The sequence below is a fragment of the Hippocampus comes genome, unplaced genomic scaffold (assembly GCF_001891065.2).
Source record: "Hippocampus comes isolate QL1 unplaced genomic scaffold, H_comes_QL1_v1.1 scaffold36, whole genome shotgun sequence".
Taxonomy (NCBI): Eukaryota; Metazoa; Chordata; class Actinopteri; order Syngnathiformes; family Syngnathidae; genus Hippocampus; species Hippocampus comes.
In genome coordinates this window covers 3,754,541-3,771,952 of record NW_017805695.1, presented here as the reverse complement: position 1 = coordinate 3,771,952, position 17,412 = coordinate 3,754,541, and the positions used below count along the sequence as shown (strand labels likewise).

The 17,412-nt window shown below is 41.5% G+C and overlaps 1 protein-coding gene across 3 annotated transcripts in view; it reads right to left on the bottom strand.

Annotated features, from left to right (window-relative positions):
- Nucleotides 1-17,412, bottom strand: part of inpp5a (inositol polyphosphate-5-phosphatase A) — a 182,477-nt gene that overhangs the window by 118,619 nt on the left and 46,446 nt on the right. For all 3 annotated transcript variants that reach the window (XM_019882042.1, XM_019882043.1, XM_019882040.1), the window contains exons 3-4: nt 2,207-2,307; nt 1,793-1,880 (exon numbers count right to left, since the gene is read on the bottom strand). In XM_019882042.1, the coding sequence (XP_019737601.1) occupies nt 1,793-1,880; nt 2,207-2,307 (189 nt within the window). The remainder of the gene's footprint in view (nt 1-1,792; nt 1,881-2,206; nt 2,308-17,412) is intronic.

Genomic DNA, 17,412 nt, shown 5'->3' with positions numbered 1-17,412 from the left:
TCAGATTCCAGCAATTGTTTTAGTTTCTAAACTTGAAGTAAAAATGTTTGTCAGATGTTTTCACTCACAGACCATTTCAATCAACCATGATTGTGGTACTGTTTTGGGTCTGTTAAATGGAATGGTTGTGACAACACAAAATACACACGTTCTTGAAGAAAAGTCCCCAAAGTAGAGCAGTAAAGCATTTTAATGTTTAAAAAAAGGAGGGGGAAAAAACAGCACTACCCCTTTATTTGTATCACAATAAAACAAGCTTGGTTAAATCAGAAGCCAGGCAAAAATATATTTTCAAACCACTACTGCCACCTTGTGGTTATAAAATGTCATTGCACACCATGCGGCAACGTATCACTTTATACATTTATTTACAACCTTCAAAGCACAAGTGTATCATTTTAAAGCACATCTACTTATGTTTGCTCTCAATGGTTGTAATTCTAATGCTGAAACCATTCAAACGTGTAATCATTGGGGATGTAACAGTTCCCTAAATATCACACTTTGGTATGTACCTTGGTTTACAGGTCATGGATTCTGTCACATTTGGTTATAGCAAGGGAACAAAATGTAAAACTGCTTTTTGTGTAAGCACGGGCCAGATTCATAGAAATTTAAAATGAAACGTGATCTTAAATCTTGGCTTGTGAAAAATAGTGCACAGTAACAGAAGACATGTGAATTATGCTATAAAAAGAAAATAAGATGCATTACCGGTAGTCATTGTTTCGGCTCGATGTGAAGGGCCTGGGAGAGGCCGTATTTTATTTTATTTTTTCAATACATGGCTTGCCATGATGTCTGGAAGCCAGAAGCTGAGCTGCGCTGTGCTTGTTTATTGACTAGGCGTGTTGCTCGAGCAGTTACACAAATGCCGCAAGCTGCATTTCTCGTCGCTTACCTAACACGTTCACTCTGACAACCCTCATGATAACCCCATCATACGATAATTCCACCTGTATTTGATTTATAGTCAAGGAAAAAGTGAAGGAAAAATTGTGGCAAGATTTCACAGGACACATAAAATGAAATGGAGGGCCGCGTTTGACCTGTGAGCCGTAAGCTTGACGTGTGCCTTAAGTGGTTTTCAAACTTTTTACACAAAGTACCACCTGAAACAGTACCAGTTTAATGCCTTAATTAAATTAAAATACAGTAGCACAGTAGGCCCTTGCGAGCTTTTAAGAAAATGGAAGGCTTTTAGGTGCGCCTTTTAGTGCGGAAAATACGGTAGGTTAAATATTATTGAATGATTATCAAGGTACAGCTTCCCATATTTAAGCACAGCATTAATTTCAAAACTGTGCATTAATTCTTAATTAATTAATTAATTCATTAAAATCTATTGCATACAAAAGTCCCCAAAAAAATGCATCCAAATACATTTTTGGAAACAAACAGTCCTAAAAGATTCAATGCAAAAGTTTTGTACTTGAGGGTTAAATAAAACCGAACTACATCATGAGCAGTTCAACTCCCTTGAAAAAAATTCAACACACAGCAACATTTAATTTAATTCAGTGACCCTTTGACTTACCAACAGTGGACAGGGACAACATTTTGAGAATCACTACCTTAAAGTGTTCAAATTGATCTGATATTGTTTCCACAAAATGCAAACCACAATCAGAATGCTCAATCAATCATACACACACAAATGAAAGATTTTAGATGTTCTTAACAACTGAATTCACATGAAATGCGGGCAGGTTTTTATGTATGTACTTTGTATTAAAACGGCACAATTCCAGCTATTTTGTGGTGTGCTTTGCTTCATAAAACGGAGACTTACTGTGAAATGTTCCTGGGACTTGTAGTTTTCATCGAGGTAGACACGAGCTCTGCTGTACTCCTTCATGGCATCACTGGACAACAGCTCTCTGGTGAAAACACGATAACACAAACTCACACAAAACTGCAATTCAACCAGCGGAGGGAGTTGTGAGCTCGGATTATACGGCGGGTGGGCAAGCACTGACTGAACATAAGTAGTGACAACAAAGGCGGAGTGTGAAAAGTAAGATTTGGTGAATTTAAAAAAGTCATGCTCTCATGTAATACAAGTTGTCATACTCTTAATCAAAACAAACAATATTTTTGTAGCGGTTGCAAGAACATTAAAAGTTGTTTGTGTGGAAAACGAAAAGGGGGGAAACCATGAGAGCACATGAGAGCAAAGCTCATTGTGAACACTTAGGATACTTACTTGACAAAACTGTCCACGTGTGACATGGAAGCCGCATAATTCTTTCCACCCACTTCTTGACAGTGCACAGCTAAGAAATGAGGCTTATGTGACTGAACTGTCTGTAAGGGAAGAGAGACAAAAATTAAAGTCAAAACCGGACAAACATATCATCTGAAAGTAGATGTGACGCAGGAAAGGCCAAACTACTGCAAAGGCAGAACAATCAAATGTGGATCATATTGAATATGTCACCCCCCCCACCCCCTCCCCTGCCCCCTCCTGCACATGCCTGAATTTCTAACTGTATATTCCAGTGGCTGTGTGTGTGTGTATATATATATATATATATATATATAATATATATATATACACACGTTTAGTTTACGTGATTTTTTTTGTGCAAATTGTTGTGTAAAAATTAAAATGGTCATAATTTATAGTAAAACTACCCACTGTTCACAGTCAACTGTCCATGCACTATTGAGAAATTCAGAGAATTAAATAAAGTGCAACGTTTAAAAAATAAATAAATAAATAAATAAAAGTTCTTCCTTTGACGAACTTTTTATGAAAACTGGTTGAGTAGTATTAGTTTGTTACTTACTAAACAAAATGAGTAAATGACAAGAATAACCTCCTTGGCAAAGGGAATAACTTTTTATGACATGTATTTTTAACAGTGGTGGGCATGAAAGTCTACTTCGTTCATTCACCAGCTGCGGACCCGGAAGTCCGTCATCAACAGTCGGTCATTATTTCGGCTTCAAAGAAAAGAAAACAGAAGTGATGGTATTTGGTCCCAGTGGCCCTTGTACATCCCATCCTGCTGACTTGGTCCGCTAGATCCTTATCGAAAGCCAACAGAATCGAACATGGGTCTTAAACTGGATAATGATTTTAAATTGGCCCTGAAAATTGGTGCTGTTGTTCAATCCAGCTTTTTTTCATCTTGGGCAGCTGGCTAAAGTAAAGCCTCATCTTTCTCCAACAGTTCTTTGAAACAGTAATTCATGCTTTGTCACATTTTGGCTGTATTACTGTAATGCACTTTATTTTGGAGTCAGCCAATCTCCTCCATCAAGCGTGTCCAGCTGGTCTGGTCCAAAATGCTGCTGCTCTCCTCTTGACTGGTAAGAGAGTGCACTTAACTCCCTACTCTAGTATCCCTTCACTGGCTCCCTGTACATTTTAGAGTTGTTTTGAATATTTTATTATTTGTTTTCGAATCTTTAAATGGTCTCGCCCCACCTAAACTCTCTGAGCTCCTCCACTCATATGGACCTGAATGGTACTTCAGGTCTGTGGACCAGATGCTATGAGAAGTATCGAGGATGAAGCAAAGTCTCTGAAGGGAATGGAGCCCGTTCGGTTACCGGTGCTCACTTTGGAATGCACTCCCACTTATTCAGGAAAGCCCCTTTGCTGCTCAACCTAAAAATTCATCTTAAAGCTGATTTTTGTTTTTTGGCTTTTGACTCAGCATTCGACTTGATTTTAGCTTTTCTATTTTTGTCCTTTGTACGGTCAGTGTTATTAATTTATTATTTTGTCGTTTGCTGTTGTATGACTTGGGGCGGCCCGGTGGTCCAGTGATTAGCGTGTCAACCTCACAGTGCAGAGGTACCGGATTTGATTCTAGCTGCGGCCTTCCTGTGTGGAGTTTTTGATACATTGCCGCCTGAGGGATCGAAGGTCACGGGCATTCAATGTTACATTTCGGCCTTGCTGCTTATATGCAGTTATTTCTTCAGATTCCCTGAACCTTTTGATTATATTATGGACCGTAGATGATGAAATCCTTATATTCCATGCAATTGTACATCGAGAAACGTCCTTAAAGTTGTTGTCTTCGGAGTGTATTCAGTTAAGCATAGGTTGAATGTGATTTGCAAGTCATTGTATTCTGCTTTATTTATGTCTCAACTTCATTTGAATTGGGTTTGTACAATGTGTATGGCTGTGAATCAATGAATCAAAACGTTTGTGAATTTCTGGATGAGTTGTTGCGCTCTGGGAATAATTTTGTTTGACTGACCACTTCTAGGAAGGAGTTCCCCCTGCTCCCTCTTTTCTCACTTTGTGGAAAATGGCTCTGACTGTTGTTTGCTGGAATTCCAAAGAATGACTTAGTAACCGTTTCTAGGTTGAGGGATTTACACTACTTTGCTGATAATTTTTTTCTTGATTCAACAAATCTGCTGACATTTTGGCCTGATGTGCCCAGTTAATTAAAACTCACCTTTCCAAAAACTGCGGTTCATGACAGTTGACTTTTGATTAACAAGTTTGGGAAAGTGTCGACTTCTCAGGCCACATACAATGAGGTGGTGGGACGGATCCCTGGGCCTTGATTTTGGCTCGTTATACATTACACCCTAGAGATAAGATCTGTCCTAAAAAATCGAGCCCGACCCGACCGGGCCCGAGGGTATTAAAGCCCGACCTGGCCCGAGCCCGATCACTTGATTTGCAGGCCCGAGCCCGAAGCAAACCCGACATTTCATATTTTATTTGTGAGTATTTTTGGTAGACATTCACATAAACACGCCCCCTACTGTATGCCTGCTGGCCAGGTGAGAAGCATGGTCCTAGTGTCCACTACAATATTTATTTTAAAAAAAAGTCAGCGAGAGAGAAGCCCGACCCGAACCCGAACCAACAATTGACATTTTAGGGCCCGACCCAACGCGAATTTCGGGTCGGGTCGGGCTCAGGCGGCCCGATCTTACCTCTATTACACCCCCCCCTTAATAAATAGAATAATCATTTGGAAACTGGGCGGCCCGATGGTCAAGTGGTTAGCGCGTCGACCTCACAGAGCAGAGGTCGTCGGTTCGATCCCGGCTCCGGGCTTCCTGTGTTGAGTTTGCGTGTTCTCCCCCGTGCCTGCGTGGGTTTTCTCCGGGTACTCCGGTTTCCTTCCACATTCCAAAAACATGCATGGCAGGCTGATTGAACGCTCCAAATTGTCCCTAGGTGTGAGTGTGGTTGTTCGTCTCTGTGTGCCCTGCGATTGGCTGACAACCAGTTCAGGGTGTCCCCCGGCGACTGCCCGAAGACAGCTGGGATAGGCCCCAGCATGCCCCGCGACCCTTGTGAGGATAAAGCGGATCAGAAGATGGATGTATGGATGGATGTTGTTTGACTTATTTTGCTCCATGAACAGCACTTTTTTATCCTGCGGCGGTTGTCTTAAAGTGCTCTCCGAAATGTAGTTGAGTTGAGTTGAGAATATGTACGCAAGGCAAAGTGGCTCGCTAATGACAGCAGAAGGTACTTAGTGAGTTTGTTGCACAAGCACAACATGGAGCTTTCACTTAGTCGTTACTTAGGGATGTGCCTCTGGTGCTGAATGCACGTACATCAGGGTGTGACGGATGCTTCCATGTCAATATTTGTTCGGACATATGACGCTCTGAACCAACACCGGCTTTGCTACTGTTGCAACAATATGGCAGGAATGTAAAGCAGAAATCGAAACCTGTCATAATTTCCTGAATGAATTTCAATATGCATTCAGAAAAATTACTCTACCGTGTGCAGTAAAATCTGCAAGCTATGAGGCACTTGAGTGTTTGGAGGTGTTTGTGATTATGCTGTTTGAAGTGTGTGAGAGAGCCCGACCTCTAATGGAAAATCAATACCACAGAGTGATTTACAGCACTCGGGCACTCACAAGGTCGGCCTATGGATGGCAGGCAAGGCTATATGTCAGTGTCACTGAGTGTTGTGGGTGGGGGAGCCAGATAAGCTATAAATGCTCTGCGGACCCTAACCCAGCCCTGATACTTCACAAGCAACCCACCACAGCCATACATTATGCTCACTCCAGGCCCAATCAAATAAAAGTAAAGTATGGCAATAACACTATGGATTTTCCATCAACCTATGGCTTGTCACTTATCTCAATGACCCCAGAATGAGAAAGTAAAATGCAGCTCAAACTTGGAAAGATTAGTGGACCTATCAGCTCTGAGTGGGAAAGGGCACATTCTCAATAAGCTTGAAATTATTAGCAGGAGAGAATGTGACGTGCGGGTACCGCTTCATTGGGCTGCACTCCGTTTGTCTTTCCAGGATGTAAATTTAGCCCTGGCTTGACAAACAGACCTTATCCAAACACTAATTTATCTGCCTATTTCAAAGACAACACAGTTAATTAATGCCATTTTGGTAGCCTACGACAACGCGATAAGGCCACTTAATGATGACTTTTGAGTTTTAAGTGCCCATTAAACATGTACTTCCTTGACAGACCATGCAGTTCCGATTGATTTTCTGTGCTGAAGAGATTTACAACATGGAATAAAACAAGAGCCAATTGCGCAAAACAACGAACAAAAAAAAAAAGAATAGCTGACACCTTCCAATATATTGAGGCACCATCGTTTTTAAACTGTTTCGACAAAAACTGCCTACAGATATTTGGATTTACAAAGATGGGTAGAAACGGTAAAACAACTATTTTGTTTCTGTAATTGGGTACCATAATTTCAGGACTATAGAGCGCACCTGATTATCAGCCGCACCCACAACATTTTTAAATGAAAAACCATTTTGTACACACACAAGCCGCACCTGTCTATAAGTCGCAGGTGCCCATATTGTAACATGAGATATTTGCAAAGAAAGACGGTACACATGAAGAGGTTTCAACATTTAATAACATAACCTTAACTTTTCTTTCCAAATAACGCGGCAGTAAAACAGCACTCACACTGCTGATTTAAAAAAAAAAAAGGCACCTTCCCTGTCCAGTAATGCTTTGTTTTAAAATGGAAAAATCCTCACTTGCCGTAACACTCGGTCAACCATTCCTTCATTAGGCTTTCTACCATCCACACTTTCGTGTCAACTTTCAAGACAATGTCTTTCGGGAGGTTTTCTTTTGGCATATGTAACCAGGTGAACAATACTATGACTGTTGTAGTGAATGCTGCCTCGTTTAATAAATGAAGCACTGTCACTTTAAAAGGACCGTTGGATAATCTCGTGGGAAATCTCCTGAGACTTGGACCACGAAGTGAAGGGAGACAAACGCTGAGCTGTGCTTATTGAGACCTGATGTACCTGCAATCGGCATTGTAACCCGGCTCATATTAAGAGTAAAATATCGTCGTTTGGGAGTTTGAACGGTGTCGCATGGTGGGTCGTGTGAACAGCCGTGAAGCAAGGGAGATTAGTTGTTTTCAACGTGTTTCGGGCACATACAACATGACGGAAAGTACTCACAAAGCCACTACTGTTGTCTATTTTTGTATACTTTTCTATTTGTTAGTCCCATTTGACATATCTCAGTCTTTTGTTTTATTTTCAATGTTCAGTCAGAAATAAAGCCTTCATAAAAATTACTTTGTAGTTGGTCAAGTCTGTCATAGACCCAGACACACATCTTTTGGATTGCAGTCCAGCTCAAAACACAGGTGAAGTGTGCCCTCTCGTGGCCGGTTATTTTCACTGTGACACATGATAGCGTCTCACTGTTCCCTTTTCTGCTCAAGCGCACCCTGGCGGCCTTCGGAAAAATCATTAACAGGCTGCATCATTAAATAAGCAGAGGGTCGAAAGTGTGTGACAAAAGTAGCGGCTTATAGTCCAGAGATTACGGAAGGGTTTTTTTTTTGTTTTTGTTTTTTCTACAACTAAAAACAACTGTGTCCATCCACATTCTAACTAACAGAGTTGCCACACATAAACACTATTTAAAGCAAGACCACATCAAAGCACAATAGAGTGACCTCCAATACACATCTCCGCAATTTGGACATTACGAGTCTGGATGCGGGGACCCTTCACAATCACTGGCCTGTCATGGTGCAGACAAGTTCCAAATGCAAATTTTGGTTGTATGACTATTCAAGAGTGTGGTACAATGCAAATCAATATTTACCCTACCACAACAGTGCCGGATCTCCATTTACCCAAGGCCTTTACACACAAGGACCAAGTCAATTTGTTTTTCGCCAACATTTTCAATAGACATGGTCAGCCTGAAACGACTTACCTTACATTTGTTATGTTTCAAATATCTCCCATGTTATGTTTAGTGAGTAATTCATTTGAATAGAACTCATGTGTTACGAAATTGTCCTAATTCATAGCATGGTTATAAAAATAGACGAAGTTGACGTTGGCTGACGTGGACTGTGTGTCAACTGTTGCATTGACTTGACAGTTGAGCATGTCATATTCCCAAGATCGGGGGTCGGCAACACGCGACTCCGGAGCTGCATGCGGCTCTTTAGCGCCTCCTAGCGGCTCCCTGGAGCTTTCTAAAATGTTTGAAAATGGAAAAAGATGGGGGAGTGAAAATATATTTTTTGTTTGAAGATGGTTTCTGTAGGAGGACAAACATTCTTAACATTTTCCAATGCTGTAAAAATATGTCGAATAAATATTACATTTTAACACGCTGCAAAAGTGCGTGTCTTGCCCGCCATTATGGCTGTTGCTCATTCGGGCATGCGTGTGTAAGTGCGTGCGTTTGAGTGCGTGTGCGGTCACGGGTTGATCGAGGGAGGCTGGTTGATCGAAAAATAGAGCTTTGGTCAAAAAAGGTTGGGCCCACCTGCTCTACAGGATGCAGTGCAGGGAAAAAAAAAACGTTTAATCGGGAAGACTCATTTTGTATTTGTTGCCAACTTAGTCGTTTTGATAGTAGATACTAATATAGCTAATATAGATATATACAGCGTGTGTTGCCTTCTTTCTGAGGCTTTTAATTTGTTGCCGCTCCAGCCACATTTGTTTTTCGTTTTTTTGGCCCAACATGGCTCTTTCAACATTTTGGGTTGCCGACCCCTGCCCTAGATGAACACATAAATATTGTACAATCGGTCACACAAGATATTGGAGCTGGCATCGGGTTAAAGATTCATTCGATTTGAATCGCCATTTCATGATTGCATCCTCAATAGTGAGAGAGGTTGAAGGCATTAAGGCAGCCATTGCAGATCTGCCATCCAAGTGTGTCTTAGAATAAATTGAGTTCCATTCTTCTGAGGAATTCCCTCACAGTTCATCTGCGTTGGCATATACAACCAGTCTCTAAGTTTATCAATATGGGAAGGAGGAGCAGAGGTTGAAACAGGGTGGCACCGTGACCTTTGCAACGGTTGCAAGTCGATAAAACCGAGTTTAACAGCGGGTCTTGTTTATTTTCCAGGACGTTGCATAGGAACCGCGAAGGGCACATACACAATGAGCAAGCCTTCCCTTATTGGCCTCCAGGTCAGTCACGTTGATTGAATGTGACGTGCATCCAGCTGCTTTTAAGCAGCTGTGTTTCAGTGTGAGACCTAACTGTAATTACATTCTCTCTCTTTGGTGTTAAAGCACAGTTTGACAACATCTGCTTGTCACGCTTAAAATACACGTCGACCAGACACAACATATTGACAACCTTCAAAATAATGAGATCCCGTCCAAGAGCTGTATTAAATAATGTACCTTTACAAAGGCAAATCTGCTCACTTGTGATTGATGCTGTCAGAGAGGTGTTAATTTAACAATGTTTAGAACTGTGTTTATAATTTTCAGGGGTGTAAAATGGAACTATCTACACGTGCAATGGCATGAAAAAGTATTTGCACCCTTTGTCTCTTTCTTTTTTTTTTTTGGAACTTTTGAGAAGACCCAAGGGAAAAAAAAACCAGCATGTTTGTTCAACCATTAACATTGCATTGTCACAGAGAGCATTTTTGAACACTTTAGACCGGTGAATAATTTGTGAAAATAACACACAGTTAGTTCAATGTTTCAGATCGTCAAGCCAATTTTAATGCCTCCCAAAGACAATGCAAGTACAGTAAATACAAAATGCAGTTTCCAAATCATCCATCCATTTTCTGAACCATTTTATCCGCACAAGGGTCGCGATGGGTTACTGTCATCGGGCAGTCGCCGGGGGACACCCTAAACTGGTTGTCAGCCAATCGCAGGGCACACAGAGATGAACAACCATCCGCGCTCACACTCACACCTCGGGACAATTTAGAGTGTTCAATCAGCCTGCCATGCATGTTTTTGGAATGTGGGAGGAAACCGGAGTACCCGGAGAAAACCCACGCAGGCACGGGGGAGAACACGCAAACTCAACACAGGAAGCCCAGAGCCACTTGACCATCGGGCCGCCCAGTTTCCAAATGATTATTCTATTTATTAAGGGGGAGTGTAATGTATAACGAGCCAAAATCAAGGCCCAGGGATCCGTCCCACCACCTCATTGTATGTGGCCTGAGAAGTCGACACTTTTGCAAACTTGTTAATCAAAAGTCAACTGTCATGAACCACAGTTTTTGGAAAGGTGAGTTTTAATTAACTAGGCACATCAGGCCAAAATGTCAGCAGATTTGTTGAATCAAGAAATCACTTAAATAGTACCCATCAGAGAAAGTGAAGTAGACTACAGGAGCTCAAAAACATGCGTTTTGCCATTATGCAAGAAATTCAAGAAAAAATTATCAGCAAAGTAGTGTAAATCCCTCAACCTAGAAACGGTTACTAAGTCATTCTTTGGAATTCCAGCAAACAACAGTCAGAGCCATTTTCCACAAAGTGAGAAAAGAGGGAGCAGGGGGAGCTCCTTCCTAGGAGTGGTCAGTCAAACAAAATTATTCCCAGAGAGAAACAACAACTCATCCAGAAATTCACAAACGTTTTGATTCACTGGCCTCTTAGCATGAGTCAATCATAAGAATGACACTGGACAAAAATGGCAACATTGAGAGTTCCAAAACGAAAACCAGTGCTTGGCTCACATTTGTCTTGATGATCTCCAAGACTTTTAGAGAAACATGCATGTGGACTAAAAAGGTAAAAGTTGAACTTTTCAGAAGGTGAGCGTCATGTTTCATCTGGTGTAAAAATAGAGCATTTAAAAGGAAAACAAAAAAACATGCCACCAGTTTTAGTGCCAGCACGACGGTCTCGGGGTGTTCTGATACTTGTGGATGATAAAAAAATGAATTCTAGTGTCTACCAGGAAATACACGAGGTAAACATCAGGCAATCGGTTTGTGCCATCAAGCCCAAAGCATCTATGGACCTCTTACGATTTCAATGTATATTGCAGTTTTAAAAGTCAATGTTTCCATCAGCGATACGAACTGTTGTTTTTTTTTTCTTTGACAGATTAGTGCAGGCAGAGTAACATAACGCCCGTCGGTTGTTGGTACGAACAGGTGAACCCGACAATTTTTACCCTTGTCAAAAAATTCAGCCCTTGTTGGATTTTTTTTTTTTTCAAAAATAGTCAAGACACAGTTCTAAGAAATGCTGTGTTACTAGAAGGTTGATGGTTGGCCACAGGGCACAAAAAGAGTTTTGTGCATGCACAGACCGTGAAAATTTACTTCACGTGGCTGATTTTACTTGAGTTGCTGCTGATGATTTTTCCCGGCCGCAACGCACAAGTTCAGAGTCATGCGTTTTTCCATGACGTCAGGCGGCAGCAGCACAGAGCTGGCATGCAGGCCAGCCTGAATCACCCAGGCGGCACCTCTCTCTCTCTCTCTCTCTCTCTCTCTCTCTCTCTCTCTCTCTCTCTCTCTCTCTCTCTCTCTCTCTCTCTCTCTCTCTCTCTCTCTCTCTCTCTCTCTCTCTCTCTCTTCTTCCCTTTCCCCCTCCTTTGTCTCCCCTTATCCCCCCCTATCTCTTACTCTCTCTCCCTCCCTCTTCATGCTCTTCTCATGCATTCCCTCTCTCCCGACTATGTAAACATAAGGAGATGTTATGCCTTTCTCGAAAATGTGTAAGCTTGTTCCACAGTGTAACAACGACCGGTAAGCAGTGCAAGCTTCAATCTACTGACTTTATCAGCAGATCATTGTACCAAAATGTATCTGGACGTCTCTACTTTTGCCCACTTTAACCACTGCTAATATAAGAACCATCGGCCCAATATTTTAGATTTTCTGGACGTTAAACAAACAAACTAATGACACAATGGCCAACAGGTGTGCAGCTGCAGGCGGAGCCCTACAGTGCCACCTGTTGGCCACAAACAGAACCATGACACAGAAGTTGTGATTACAAGAGGTCTTTCTGCAAGCGCCAATTCTCATAACTCTATCTTCATATTCTACCAAGTACTGGTATCATCCATCCATCCATCCATCCATTTTCTGAACCGCTTTATCTTTACAGGGATCGTGGGGCGTGCTGGAGCCTATCCCAGCTATTTTCAGGCAGTAGGCGGGGGACACTCTGAACCAGTTGCCAGGCCAATCGCAGGGCACACAGAGACGAACAACCATCTGCCCTCACACTCACACCTAGAAACAATTCAGTGTGTTCAATCAACCTGCCATGCATGTTTTTGGAATATGAGAGGAAACCAGAGTACCCGGAGAAAACCCACGCAGACACGGGGAGAACATGCAAACTGGCCGGAGCTGGAATCGAACCCGGTGCCTCTGCACTTTGAGGTCGATGCGCTAACCACTCGACCACCAGGCCGCCGTTTCATATCGTCACCTTTTTAAAATAATAGCACAAGTCACGTTTTGACAAAAAAAAAAAACAGGATGCTGGCCACTTCTGCTCAAATTGCCAACATCCATTTTTCATGGTTTGGGAACAATATTATTGAGGTTATTATTTTAGGAAGGTGACGCTGATATATTTCATGAACGTGATTAATGTTAACATACTGGACCCTTACGCATCACGTCGTAGCTCCAGGGATGTAAAACAGGGAAGCTGGTCATATATTATATTGTAATATTATAATGCTGCATATCCGGGAAATAATGTCAAAAGTCTTCTGGGATGTGAGGGAAGAGAAATGGGGAAGTTGTTGACCATGGTTGCAGCCTATAGCGACCATTACTTTGGCACTAATTCACAGCTCATTCCTTGAACAAGGAGACCATTCAATTATACAGCCCGTACTGGTATTAATATAGAATAAATTTTTTAGCCACCAAAAATGACTCTGTACAAATATTTTTAAGAACCGGTATTTGAGGGTAAAAAAAATACAGCGAAGCCGCTCTGTGTCAAAAAGGGCGCTTCACTTAGCATATCAGTGCCGCACGAATACAGAGACACAAACAGACTCCTGCAGGCATTGAACTCCTTGCAAAAAAAAAAAAACTAGACAAACGCAGCAATGTGTGGACTTATTTTGCCCCCATGTCCAATAGGCAGGGCGTGCCGAACGGACAGACAAAGGCAGGGCCAGGCATGCTGTAAGATCTACAGGTTAATATTTTTTTGGACACATTTCAAACACTCCCCTTTTTGTCAAACGAATTATTTTGTGATAAACGTTCTTGTTCCTCGTTGGTTACGCTTGATGAGTCACTGTTTGGACAGCCACGCAGTCGTACACCATGAGGGCGAATAAATAAAGACATTGTACAAACCCAATTCTAATGAAGTTGAGACATAAATAAAACAGAATACAATGACTTGCAAATCACATTCAACCTATGCTTAACTGAATACACTCCAAAGACAACAACTTTAAGGACGTTTCTCAACATACAATTGCAGGGAATATAAGGATTTCATCATCTACGCTCCATAATATAATCAAAAGGTTCAGGGAATCTGAAGAAATAACTGCACATAAGCAGCAAGGCCGAAATCTAACATTGATTGCCCGTGACCTTCGATCCCTCAGGCGGCAATGTATCAAAAACTGACATCAATGTGTCGAGGATATCACCACATGGGCTCAGGAATATTTTAGAAAACCAATGTGAATACAGTTTGGCGCTACATCCGCAAGTGCAACTTAAAACTCTACTACGCAAAGCAAAAGCCATGAATCAACAACACCCAGAAATGCCGCTGGCTTCTCTCACCACAAGCTCATCTACGATGGACTCGTGCAAAGTGCAAAAGTGTTCTGTGTTTTGACAAATGCACATTTCAAATTTTGGGGGGGGGGGGAAATTGTGGACGTCGTGTCCTGCGGGCCAGAGAGGAAAAGAACCATTCGGACTATTGTGGACGCAAAGTTCAAAAGCCAGCATTTAAGGTCTGTGAAGGCACAATTAATGCTGACATACAGGTTTTGGAGAAACATGCTGCCATCCAAGTCTTTTTCATTGACAGCCTTGCTTATTTCAGCAAGACAATGCCAAATCACATCCTGCACACACAACAGTGTGGCTTCGGAGCAAAAGCATCTGGGTACGAGACATGATCTCTGCCTGCCTCCGGAGAAGCTGTCCATCAGACAAGCATGATAAAGAAGTCCACCTACAAAGCTTCAACAAATAGGGTCCTGAGTTCCCAACCGTTTATTGAATGTTGTTTTAAAAAATAAAATGAAATAATATAATAATAATAATAAAATAAATAATACACACACACAAATTATATATATATATATATATATATATATATTTTTTTTTTTAGGAGGCAATGTAAAACAGTGGTAAACTTGACCCCGTTCCAGCTTTTTTGGAACACGTTGCAGCCATAAAATTTTTTGTTAATTATTATTTGCTAAAAAATGTCATGTTTCTCAGTTTGAACATGAAATATCTTGTCTTTGTAGTGCAGTCAATTAAATATAGGTTGAACATGGTTTGCATAACAATGTATTCTGTTTTCATTTACCAATATATGAAGCACAACATCCTGACTTCATTGGAATTGGGTTTGTATACTGTAATAGGCATGAACCTCCACTGAAAAACGACGACGCGAGCTTGACAGTTAATTACTGTATGTGAAATCATCCTACGTACAGTCAGCAATATAAGATTACTATGATGCTTGGAAAGGCAATGTTACATGTACTTTAAAAGGAAATCCCTCCACCCTGCAGCAATATGTGCAAGACCGGGATTAAAATTGAACTAATCTGAGATCTACTACGCTGTACCAGTTAAAATAAAGTCAGAGACGTCGCCTAACTATGTCAATATGCTTTAACCCACATATTATTTCCCTGTGGCAATATTTGGCATCATGAGACATGGTATTCAAGTTTCCACTTAAGGCAAAATAGAGTGACGTCATTCAAGCATTGTGTGTTCAAGGTGAGTCGGATCACCACCAATGGGGAGCTGGTCCCTGGTCTACATTTGGTTTACGGTCCAAACTTGTTTAAATAATTGAGGAAATGAACAGCAACTAAAGAAAAGTGCAGGCTGTATATTTTTTTTCGTATACACATCAGGATTTTGACCAGTTAGCATCCAAACAGAGCTCTGGAGAACAAAAATGCAATATTTGAAAAGGGGTCTCAAAGAGGAGTTTTCTGAGATATTCGGGAATTTTAAATTGTGTAAGTGGTCTGGTGCGGGGGTGGTGGTTGGCATTTGTCTCCTAATCTGCATTTTATTTGGTTCTTAGACTTTAAAACAGTTCCCAGGTGTCTTAATAACGTGCGTGACATGCTTTCAGCAAAATACCCCAAAGGTGAAGAATCATAGATGTGTAGCATATGTTCTCAATTATAGACAATATGTCTATATATAGTTTGTCCCGCCGTCATCCACTCGGGGCCAATGGTGAGTCTGGCTTTTGTTGAGTGTGACGACCAGCGGACTGGATCTTCCCGGGCAAGAGTGGGAATTCCAGCCGCCATGAGGCTGTTTCCCCGCCCCCATCGTACAGCACCAAGAGCACAGCAACTCACAGCTTGCTTCTACTTGTGGAAGCAAAACCCAAAGCATGGGAAAATAAAAATCTTTTTAAGTCAGGAACGCATACATTTACATGAGTATGAAGCACATACTCCATCTCAGCCTGTCGATGCAATAGCGGGGAGGCACGCATTGTAATATGTTTTGTTTCCTGGCTTGGTTTGTCATGTTCACAGAGTGTCTGAAATGCTGATTAATTGCCACATAAATTCATATGTGCATTTCTACTCTAGTACATTAGAACCTGTGAAAATGTAAAAGCGATTTGCACAATATTTTGGCATTATTCGTCACTTTCCCCTCCACAAAATCAAAAATACTGTGCGACATCATTTTTTTTCTTCTGGTTGAACTGGACAATAGTAGGAATGTGAATATGAATGTTGGTGCTAATTGGTCAGAATTTTCGGATATTTAGTGATGCTAAACCTTTGTTCCAGCACCAAAGCCAGAGAGAGAGGCAGCCCGCAATCTCCCGTGGCTTGTCGAGGCAGAATTAGCTTTCGACAGCTGAACAGACAAGGTTTCTTTTTTTTCCCCAGACAATGGTCTTTTCTTTTCTTTTTTTTTTTTTTTTGGTGAAGAGAAAAACTCTTAGCTCGATGACAGTTTCGGCTGTCACTTCAGCCTTCATCTGAGATGTCACTCCTTCCTGGGGACGTGTTTTAAAAACAACTGACCGGTTCCGGAAACATACAAAATAAGGCTCCCCGACCTTGTCAAGACTGAGCACCCGCCATCTGCGAGTGGGCTGGGCCGTGTGCATCAATTTTGAAAATATAGCTGTGAAACAAGCCCCGGAGGTTTGCTTGTCGAAATTTCAACGTTTAACTTGGAAATTACTTAGAGCCTCGAACATGCCGTGATGAGGCTTACCCTTCAGCCGAATGTGGCCGTTTCAAGCACCTCATTTTCTGATCGGCGGTTGAGAGTACCTCATAGAAAAAGTAAATCAAGCTAATTCTGACAGATTTAAATTGAATATATAACGACCTATGAACAATTCAGTTTACGAAAAGCTTCTCAGAACGCATTGCGTTTGCGTATCTTGGTGTCTTATCAAAGAAAACAGGCAGATATGACAGAAACTACTCACTCAAACTACTCCTCAATCTGTTTTAGGTCAGCCATGGAAAGGCAAATTGTGCTATTTTCAGAGGTTGAAGTGGGCCTAAATAGAGATGTCCACATGCATTTTGGAGCCCATTTATCCCCATTTGACGAAACAGTATGAGTGATGTATTTACAATGATTTTGAATGGAAAAATAATCTCCAGTCCCTACGTTGACTCTCACCAAGACATGGAGGGAGCATGTTAGTGAAAAATGGATCATCCCAGCCGGATGATAGCTTTGTGTTGAAACCAACCAAATATAAAAGAAAAATATCATCTCAGAAGCTTCTGTAAATTAAACTGCTAATGGAAACGCATCAATGTGACTTGGTTTTATTGAGCACAGACAAATAATCCTTCAGCATAGCAACCCTACCGTTTGCGCAATGCTGTTGACACAGACACAGCTTCAGTCAAAAAACACGTATATCCTGTTTATACACACACACACACACACACACACACACACACACACACACACACACACACACACACACCC